Genomic DNA, 11208 nt, shown 5'->3' with positions numbered 1-11208 from the left:
TATGAAATAACACAAATGGAATCATGTAGTAACCAAAAAAGTGTGAAACATATCAAAACATATCATACTGTATATTTGAGATTCTTCAAATAGCCACCCTTTGCCTTGATGACAGCTTTGCACACTCTTGGCATTCTCTTAACCAACTTCACCTGGAATGCTTTTCCAACAGTCTTGAAGGAGTGCACACATATGCTGAGCACTTGTTGGCTGTTTTTCCTTTACTCTGCGGTCCTACTCATCTCAAAACATCTCAGATTGGTTGAGGTCAGGGGATTGTGGAGGCCAGGTCATCTGATGCAGCACTCCGTCACTCTCCTTCTTGGGAAAATAGCCCTTACACAGCCTGGAGATGTGTTGGGTCATTGTCCTTTTGAAAAACAAATGAATTCTCCTGAGTAGCGCTGTGGTCTAAGGGAAGCTGTGCAGTTAGAGATCCTGGTTGGAGTCCAGGCTCTGTCGCAGCCGGGCCGCGACCGGGAGACCCATGGGGCGGCACACAATTGGCCCAGCGTTGTCCGGGTTAGGGGAGGGTTTGGCCGGCAGGGATGTTCTTGTCCCATCGAGCTCTAGCGACTCCTGTGGCGAGCCGGGCGCAATGCACACTGACAGGGTTGCCAGGTGTATGGTGTTTCCTCCGACCCATTGGTGCGCCTGGCTTCCGGGTTAAGCAGGCATTGTGTCAAGAAGCAGTGCGGCTTGGCTGGGTTGTGTTTTGGAGGACGCACGGCTCTCGACCTTCGCCTCTCCCGAGTCCGTACGGGAGTTGCAGCAATGAGACATGACTGTAACTACCAATTGGATACCACGAAAAAGGTGTAAAAGTAACAAACAATTGTTTTTATTTTTTTATAATAATTTATTTAAACAAATGATAGTCCCACTAAGCCCAAACCAGATGGGATGACGTATAGCTGCAGAATGCTGTTGTAGTCATAGTGGTTAAGTGTGAATTCTAAATAAATCACAGACAGTGTCAACAGAAAAGCACCCCCACACCATATACCCTCCTCCTCCATGCTTTATGGTAGGAAATACACATGCAGAGATCATCTGTTCACCCACACCGCATCTCACAAAGACATGGCAGTTGGAAACAAAAATCTCAAATTTGGGCTCCAGACCAAAGGACAAATTGATTGTGTTTCATGGGCCAAGTAAGTCTCTTCTTATTGGTGTCCTTTAATAGTGGTTTCTTTGCAGCAATTCAACTATAAAGGCCTGATTCATACAGTCTCCTCTGAACAGTTGATGTTGAGATGTGTCAGTTACTTGAACTCTGTGAAGCATTTATTTGGGCAGCAATATCTGAGGCTGGTAACTCTAATGAACTTATCCTCGGCAGCAGAGGTAACTCTGGGTCTTCCATTGCTGTGGTGATCCTCATGAGAGCCAGTTTCATCATAGTGCTTGATTGTTTTTGCAACTACACTTGAAATATTCCATATTGACTGACCTTCATGTCATAAAGTAATGATTTCTCTTTGCTTATTTGAGCTGTTCTTGCCATAATATGGACTTGATCTTTTGCCAAATAGGGCTATCTTCTGTATACCCCCCACCTTGTCACAACACAATTGATTGTGTCAAATGCATTAAAAAGGAAAGAAATTCCACTTTTAAGAAGGCACACCTGTTAATTGAAATGCATTCCAGGTGACTTTCTCATGAAGCTGGTTGAGAGAATGCCAAGAGTGTGCAAAGCTGTCATCAAGGCAAAGGGTGGCAACTTTGAAGAATCTAAAATATATTTGGTTTTGTTTAACACTTTTTTGGTTACTACATGATTCCATATGTGTTATTTAATTGTTTTGATGTCTTCACTATTTTTCTAAAATGTAGAAAATAGTAAAAATAAAGAAAAACCCTTGAATGAGTAGGTGTTCTAAAACTTTTGACCGGTAGTGTAGAGCCTTCAGTGCTTTTTTTCCCTTGTCTGAAATTGGTCAAAATGTCCTCCAAAAGACTTTATAGCCCACTGTGGAAAAGACTATACTTTCAGGAGTTAAACAACACAATAAAAAATCACCTTGTTTGTCTCATTCTTCCAATCTAGCTAGTGACTTTATAAAACACAATATTTGGTATTTGTATTTTATATTATACCAACGATATAGGAAAGCATCTGGTAGCAAAATAGCCAAAAACATAAAATTAGTAATTCATTCAAGGTTATCAATAGAACATTGTCAGAAAATAATAATCTAAACACCATGTCTCTACCGTATATGGTTGAAAAGTTACCGATTTACTCTGAGATATAACCTCACAACACCAAATATGGAACACATACAACCAAGTGCGGTGCAGTCTAAACTAGTAATGGTCACAGCAAATGATCATTATTATTTCATCAACACTGTCAAGTACAAGTATATGAATGTTATAATATTGTAGAGAACAAGCTAATGATTAATTCTATGTCATTTCTAATGACATCAGGCAAAGAAAACGATGTTTGGACATGAATTTCGTAGCTCCCTCTTGAATTGACCCTTTTTCTCTCTACATTGTATAGCAAGTAAGTGACTATATAAAAATAATATATGTCATTCATCAGACACTTTTATCCAAAGCGACTTACAATAAAACCTGCTGTCGTTTATGTATGGGTGGTGACGGGAATCGAACCCACTACCCTGGCTTTGCAAGCGTCATGCTCTATCATGGTCATGGGTGCACCTCAGCCACGCTCAAGGTCCTAAACGATATCTTAACTGCCATCGATAAGAAACAATACTGTGCAGCCGTATTCATTGACCTGGCCAAGGCTTTTGACTCTGTCAATCACCACATCCTTACCGACAGACTCAACAGTCTTGGTTTCTCAAATGATTGCCTCGCCTGGTTCATTAACTGCTTCTCCGATAGAGTTCAGTGTGTAAAATCGGCTTCCTGTAGCCTGGGCCTCTGGCAGTCTCTATGGGGGTGCCATAGGGTTCAATTCTTGGGCCGACTCTTCTCTGTATACATCAATGATGTCGCTCTTGCTGCTGGTGAGTCTCTGATCCACCTCTACGCAGACGACACCATTCTGTATACTTCTGGCCCTTCTTTGGACACTGTGTTAACTACCCTCCAGACGAGCTTCAATGCCATACAACTCTCCTTCCGTGGCCTTCGATTGCTCTTAAATACAAGTAAAACTAAATGTATGCTCATTGGTCACTGATTTTGAATGCTTGTTTTGTTGTCGTAGGGTTGGGAGGAGGACATGCTGCCTGAGGAGAGGGAGGTTCCTCTGGTAAAGTGAGTTCCTCTAAATGTCTGTGTAGTCTGGGCTTGTCAGATGCTGAAGGATAGTGGTCATAATGCTGCTATCCCCCATTGACTCTAATGGTTGACATGCTCCATTCCCTCCCTTTCACAGCCTCTACCTAACCACCAAGAGAGTGGAGGACATCGCCCTGAGGCTCGTCTCCCTGCGCCAGGCCATCACTGTGAGTGGACACACTTTTCTTTTTCTCTCTGTGACTTCTTGTTCTCTCTAGAGGAAGATGTCTCACCCTAACTCTTCCCTCTCCCCTAGACCCTGCTTGGTTCCACCCTGAGCAGGAACCATCTGTTTGTGTCCTCCTGGGCGCACTGGTTCAGGCCAACCACATGGTAACTCACTAACGCATTCTCTGTCAAGGGAAAGAGAGCGCCCCTGAGGTGAAATGTGTTCTGTTCACTAAGATGCTCTTTTCTTTGTCATAGGACGAGGCCAAGTTCATCCGTACTTATAACGACTTTGTGGACTACCTGAGTGACCCCTCCAAGCGGAATGACATTGAGAGGGAGCTGGCTGAGGCAAAGGTGAGTTCATTAACTCTTTCAAGTCTCACTGAGTTCTTCCACATGCATGTCTTCTATACATCACAGTAGCTGATCTATATGAAATCATTCCTATTTTCTCCAAACGTGTTTTCTTGTCCTAGATCCATCATGTGAACATGATAAATGTCCTCTTTGAACTGGTGCTGTTTGGGATGATGACAGCTCAGAAGTCCCTGATGGTCGTAAGTAGCATCTCACTGGTACATGTTTTGATATCTCTCTATTAGCAGTTTCACTTAAATTCCTCTTCTCTTCTATTCTCTCCTCTTTTCTCCTCCTTTGTTTCCTTTAGCACGCCGGTGGGTTTGTGGAGCATCTGTACGCTCTCCTGTACTCCTTCCTGCCCACTGCTGCCAACATGGAGCCAGAGGCTGACAGATACCTGCTGCTGCTCAATGTAAGAGTCAAGAGGTTACTTCCTGTTTACTTCCATATTCTTAGTGTACTTCCTTTTTACTTCCTTATTCATGGTTAACCAGGTTCCAATGTTATTTTAGGGGGAGTATTTCTAATTGTCTCTCTCCTCTTGATAAGCTAGTAACTCAGAGCCATTTTCTATGTGTTGTGTGGTGTTCTCTTCAGGGCGGGCTGATGGCTCTCCTAGATGACATGTTTCTGGCCTGGTACTTTAACCCAGAGTCTCTGGTCACGGAGCTCTCCAGCCTCCTGGAGTACCACTTGGAGAACCTCATGGCCAGCATGTAGTCCTACTGCAGGGACCATACTCCTTTCTCCTTCTCTCTCTCTTTTGAAGGATTTGAGGACTTGAAGTGCTTTATTGAACCCTGATTAGTTAACACCCATTAATTTAATGTATTCTCTTGTTTTCTCTCCCCACAGGATTCTTGTGACACTTTGCCACCCAAGAGGGATCTAGACACCAATGCACTACATTACTTTGCACTGAATTTGAAATGTTTAAATAGTCTGTCATGGAAAGAGCAGGTGTCCTCAATGTTTTGTATTATCAGTGTGTGTAGTAACCTGGTACAGTATAACGTTTACCACTAGAGGGGGTAATTGCTTCAGTCTTGAATGTTACTTCTCACTATCCCTACTCTACATTAACAGTCGGCAATTGTAGACTCCGGTAACTTGGGTATCTTAGTTTTTTAAATTTGCCATTAATGTCTGAACCATTTACCATCTTTCCCACTGAAACCAGTAATGTTAGCGTTCATGTGAGAGAGGGTGTAGTAGTTCATACTGACCACTAGTTGGATCCACTAATTGTGGACGACATCCTTGTCTATAGTCGAAGCAAAGAGGAGCACGACCGAAACCTCCGCGCGATGCTGCAAAGGTCCCGCGAGAGAGGAGTCCGGCTCAACCCGAGAAGAGCACAGTCGGCGCTACAGAGGTCAGCTACTTCGGACATCTTCTCACAGCGACTGGAATCAAGCCAGATCCACAGAAGATCTCAACCATAAAAGAAATGGAGCCACCAAAGAACCGTGCAGAGCTGGAAACAGTGCTTGGCATGGTCAACTACTTAGCCAAGTTCGCACCCAGCCTCTCCAATGCTAATGCACCCCTGCATCAACTGCTAAAGCAGTCCAGTGAGTTTCTCTGGGACAAGCAACACGACATTGCTTTCCAGAAATGTGAAAGACTTGATCACGAGAGAACCAGGAACAATCCTTGCCTACTACGACCCCGACAAAGAGCTCAGACTCCAAGTAGACGCATCGAAGTATGGACTAGGTGCAGTGCTACTGCAAGAAGGAAAGCCCATCGGCTACGCTTCCAAATCTCTCACAGATTGTGAAATCAACTACGCTCAAATTGAAAAGGAGCTCTATGCCATTCTGTTCGGATGTAAACGTTTCCATCAGTACGTATATGGACGACAAGTCATTGTGGAATCCGATATGTCTTGAACGACGCCCCTCAAACACCAAAGAGCCAATGTTACCTCACTGTATCCCAGACCGACCCTGGAAGGTCGTGGCAACCGATCTGTTCACCTGGAACAACGAGAACTACATCGTAACAGTTGACTACTACAGCAGATACTTCGAACTCGACAAGCTTCACAGCACCACATCTGCAGCTGTGATACACAAGCTGAAAGCAGCCTTTGCCAGGCATGGAATTGTAGAGACTTTAATATCTGACAATGGGCCCTGTTACAAATCAAAAGAGTTTGAATCCTTCACAAAAGCATGGGAGTTTACGCGTCACCACAAGCCCACATTACCCTCAAAGTAATGGCCTTGCTGAAAAATCAGTGCAGATTGCTAAATCACTCATGGATAAAGCAGACAAGAGAGACCCCTACCTCAGCCTCCTTGAATACCGCAACACTCCAGATGACAACTTAAAATCACCAGCCCAGCTGTTGATGAGCCGCAGACTTCGCTCAATCCTTCCCAGCACCAACCAGCAGCTACAACCTGAGGTCGTCAGCTACAAGGAAATGCATGAAAAACGTGCACAGAGACAACAACAACAAAAGCGATACTACGACAGGTCAGCTAGACCACTGCCACCACTGATCGACGGAGAGTCAGTTTGAATCCAGGAGCATGGCCTCTGGAAGCCAGCAGTCGTCATCCAGCCAGCTGACACTGAACGTTCATAGCACGTCCTCACCGCAGAAGGAGCAGTGTACCGCCGCAATCGTCGTCACCTACTGAACACAAAAGAACAACACACTGATGAGATGAACTGTTCCCCTGAAAGAGAACGTGATGGACTAAACACACACATCACAACATACACCATACTTACCTGCAACACCACAAGAGCTGTTGACTGACACAGAAGCATGCTCAGCATCATATCGCACAAGGTCAGGAAGAGAGGTCAAGCCCAGAGCTGTCCTAGAACTGTGAAATGTCAAAGGGTGTAGGCGGATCGCTGCCCTAAAAGAGTTCCACACTGTAAACTTGTTATTGAAAGTTCACTTGAAATGCTTTGGTATTGTATTTGTTTGAAATGTTAAGATGTATTTCTACTGTGAAAGCTGAGTTGCTGAGAATCCCTTGTTCGAAAAGTAACAGTATGTTGGACCATTGTTTCAGAGTCTATGTTGATTCAGTTGGTGTAGTATAAAATATAAATGGTTACTTACCTTGAGTTCAAACTGCAGAGCATGTTTTCAAAAGAAACGCTTAGAATATGTAAACATTTTTCTTTTGTTTTAAAAGAAGGGGGATGTAATATTCATATGTGTAAACATACTGAGTAATAATTGGATGCATTTTACCGCCATATCATACTGTGCTATGATTGGTTAAGACCACCCAAATGGTTAGGTCATGGTCAGTTTGATCCTGGTTGGCGATACGTGAACATGCCAGTTATAGCTAGCTAATAAAGAGCTATGTTAAGAAACATCCTGTAGTACTGCATTTTATTATTTTGTACAAAGTGTGCAAAACAAGACAGTGCAGACGAGGAATGCAGTGGTAAGTACTTGGCGCTAAACTCAAGCGAACTTTCAGGATGCTTCCATCTTTCCATAACTAGCTAGCTTGACCGGCGTTGTCATTTCAAGGGGGTAAACTCGGCTAACCTAGCGCAACTGTCGTTAACGTTAGTTGTAAATACTGTAATGAAACAGGCAGGGAGCAGGTCTCGAACCCTCGACCTTCTAGCCCGAAGTCCAGCGCGCTATCGACTGTGCCGCAAAAGCATGCTCGTGCAGATTTCCGCGCTTATAAACCCAGGGTCGTTACTCTGCCAATGCATATTAACCTAAGCTTGCTTAGTTGTAGTCGAAGCGAAGTCTCAGCCTGTGTTGGCTACTGCCTGACTAGTTGCCAAATTCTGGAACTATAATAACTGTGTTTTTGTAGTAACTACATTAGTAGCTTGCACCATGTAAACAAGCTTTTGGCCTATATATTTTCTTGAACCCAAAGGCAAAGCTACACAAGGGCCCATAGCTAATCCAAACTTGTGAACATTGACTAACTAACTACATGACAACTTGCCAATTGATCTGGCAGTCTTCTTAGTTAACTAACTAGCTAGCTACACACAATAATAGAGATGTGAGCTTAATTGTAATCAACTACTATAGTTACTTACTAAACTGACCATTAATATAGCACACTTCTGTGTTGGTTTAGGAAGCAAATTGCAAGATGGATTATAGGCCTGGTTAGCTATAAAGCTAGCTATTGTTGACATAAAATACTGGCATGTCATTAACCCCTCTGCTTGCAAGTTCTTCTCTTTTTACATCTACCCTATCAAGACAAAAACAATATTCTATTTAGCCTTAATGCTTGGCTTTCCTTTTGGATACTCTGGCTCTGTAAAAAGAGAAGCAGATAAAACAAGGCTTACTTTAGTGATGTGTATTGTATTCACGCCCTGATTGTGCATGGGGCACATAGGGAGGACGCTGAGGTAATGGGCTGGAATCTTTGGTAGGCGTGAAACAACTGATATTTGAATCATTCCTCTCCACAGTGCTCCTGTGCCGGGGCAAAGCTTTCAGCGATTTCACCGGACCAGACTGTCGGTTTCTGTCATTTAAAAAAGGAGAGACTATATATGTCTACTATAAACTCTCAGGCCAAAGGACAAATATATGTGCAGGGAGTGTAAGTATGAGTTACTATTAAATTACAGTACCTGTCAAAAGTTTGGACACACCTACTCATTCAAGGGTTTTACTTCACTATTATTCTACAATGTAGAAAATAGTAAAGACATCAACACTTTGGAAAACACATGGAATCATGTAGCAACCAAAAAAGTGTTAAACAAATCAAATATATTTTAGATTCTTCAAAGTCGCCACCCATTGTCTTGATGACTGCTTTGCACAGACTTGGCATTCTGTCAACCAGCTTCATGAGGTAGTCACCTGGAATGCATTTCAATTAACAGGTGTGCCTTATTAAAATGTTATTTGTGGAATTTATTTCCTTCTTAATGCGTTTGAGCCAGTTGTGTTGTGACAACAGTTCAGTCGCAAAAACCATCAAGCGCTATGATGAAACTGGCTCTTATGAGGACTGCCACACGAAAGGAAGACCCAGCGCTACCTCTGCTGCGAGTTAACTGCACCTCATATTGAAGCCCAAATAAATGCTTCACAGAGTTCAAGTAACAGACATAGCCCAACATCAACTGATCAGAGGAGACTGCGTGAATCAGGCCTTCATTGTTGAATTGCTGCAAAGAAACCGCTACTGAAGGACCCTAATAAGAAGAAGAGACTTGCTTGGGCCTAGACACACGAGCAATGGACATTAGACTGGTGGAAATCTGTCCTTTGATCTGATGAGTACAAATTTGAGAGTTTTGGTTCCAACCTTCGTGTCTTTCTGAGATGCAGAGTAGGTGAACGAATTATCTCCGCATGGGTGGTTCCCACCGTGAAGCATGGAAGAGGTGTGGGGGTGCTTTGCTGGTGACACTGTCTGTGATTTATTTAGAATTCAAGGCTCACTTAACTGGGATTCTGCAGTGATATGCCATCCCATGTGGTTTGTGCTTAGTGGGACAATTATTTGTTTTTCAGCAGGACAATGACCCAACACACCTCCAGGCTGTGTAAGGGCTTTTTGACCACATTCACCCGACCTCAACCCAATTGAGATGGTTTGGGATGAATTGGACCACAGAGTGAAGGAAAAGCAGCCATCAACAGCTCAACATATGTGGGAACTCCTTCAAGACTGTTGGAAAAGCATTCCTGTTTCAACAACACAACATGCATTTTGCTACACCCGCAATTACATCTGCTAAATACGTGTATGTGACCAATAAAATTGGATTTGATTTGGGCTTCTTTGAAGAATATCAAATATATTTAGATATTTTTTTATACACTTTTTAGGGTTTACTACATGATTCCATATGTGTTCTTTCATAGTTTTGATGTCTTCACTATTATTCTACAATGTAGAAAATAAAGAAAAACCCTTGAATGAGTAGGTGTGTCCAAACTCTTTACTGGTACTGTATATGATAACATTGCGGTCTAGAAGGAATGTTGAAGCTTTTTCTGTTTTGTTAACATGTTTCATTCTCTGTTTTGTTTCCATTTCTTACAATGGGTTGGTAACCGCTTTGGTTACTTCAATAAGGACCAACTCGTAATCAATCACATATACACTGAAAAAGAAATGGAGATTCCTGCTGAGGTAAGTCAATAAATAGATGTAGGCCTAGTTCACTACTGCCAATGCATCATCGCTTAAAACATTGTCTGGAATGACTGAACTTCTTTCTGAAATAGGTAGTGTGACTCAAACAATGTTTTCTTTTTCTTTTCAGGAAACCGACATTGTTTGCTTTGAGACTGGACACGATAAGTTTGACAGTTATGACATTGATTCACTGTTAGGTTCCTCTTTATTGTTAACAGACAAGGAAGAATCTGTGCAAGTAACCACAGAGACTTTGTACCTAAACAAAAGTGCTGAGAGCACCACGGTGGAAGTGGATGAGCCTCCACCTGAAGTGACACTGTTCGAAAATTATAAGATTGATAGGGATGTACCTGAGGACATTGATAAGGTTGTAGAGGTTCCAGATAATGATGATCTGAGACATTTTGAGCCTTTAGAGTCCTCTTTGCCTCAGCCTGAAACTCTTGACACAAAGGGAGTGGAATCTAACACTGTACTTGAGACCACAGCTGAGAGGATCAAAGATTACCTTCAGAAAGATCAGCAGAGGACAGTGCCGTACAGTGTTGTTGAACCAGAGGAAGGTGAGATCAAAGAAACCCCCTCAGAACCTGAATCCAAAGATGATCCTGAGTTAGAAAATGCACCTGATGGTTTTTCAGAAGGCAGATCTATTCCTGAGTTAAACACCAAACTAGGAATAACTTTTGATGCTGTCACTTCCAATGATGACACTTTGAAGGTGACTCCATATGACGAGGAAAGTGACAAGACTGAATATCAGCAGGATGAGGAAAGTGATTATCATCTCAGGCAAACTCCATTGCTGGCTTTTCCTGAAGAAAGTTCTAATTTGGAACACGAGAACATTCCAGAATCTGATCAGACAGATGAGGAATACAGTCTATCAGAGGTACCTCATACACAGAAACAGGACTCCAAGGACAATAACCTGTGGTCTGCATTTGGTGATACCGTTTTTAACATTGTCAGTGGTGGGGAAAGAATAGCTTATGTTGCCGGTTCAGAGGAAGATGACGAGGAGGATGATGACGAAGGTGAGATTACACCAGAGGAGCCTCCCAAAATTGAAGAACCCAAGGAGTCATTTGGCTGTTCTACTTCCTCTGAGCTAATCTTTGAGGAACCTGCGGACTCTAATTTCAGTGAGGATGCTGTCAAAGTACCTGATGAGGATTCTCAGACGTTGCAGTTTGAGAATGAATCTGAAGAAGGTGACATCGAACCTTCAACACCTCCTGCTGATGAGGCGAGTCCCTTTGAACACACT

General features: G+C 42.8%; 1 protein-coding gene across 1 annotated transcript; it reads left to right on the top strand.

Annotated features, from left to right (window-relative positions):
• Window positions 1–3214: 3214 nt before the first annotated feature.
• On the top strand, window positions 3215–8334 carry LOC129813529 (uncharacterized). The gene is made up of 7 exons (XM_055865815.1): window positions 3215–3249; window positions 3492–3606; window positions 3700–3798; window positions 3921–4001; window positions 4112–4216; window positions 4660–7232; window positions 8245–8334. Exons 1-6 carry the CDS (start codon window positions 3215–3217, stop codon window positions 4828–4830), a joined length of 606 nt encoding a protein of 201 aa, XP_055721790.1. The 3' UTR covers window positions 4831–7232; window positions 8245–8334.
• The last annotated feature ends 2874 nt before the right edge of the window (window positions 8335–11208 follow it).

This window comes from Salvelinus fontinalis, chromosome 17 (genome assembly GCF_029448725.1).
Source record: "Salvelinus fontinalis isolate EN_2023a chromosome 17, ASM2944872v1, whole genome shotgun sequence".
NCBI classification, from domain to species: domain Eukaryota; kingdom Metazoa; phylum Chordata; class Actinopteri; order Salmoniformes; family Salmonidae; genus Salvelinus; species Salvelinus fontinalis.
Note: the sequence above shows the minus strand (reverse complement) of the source record. Positions and strands in the feature narration are given on the sequence as shown.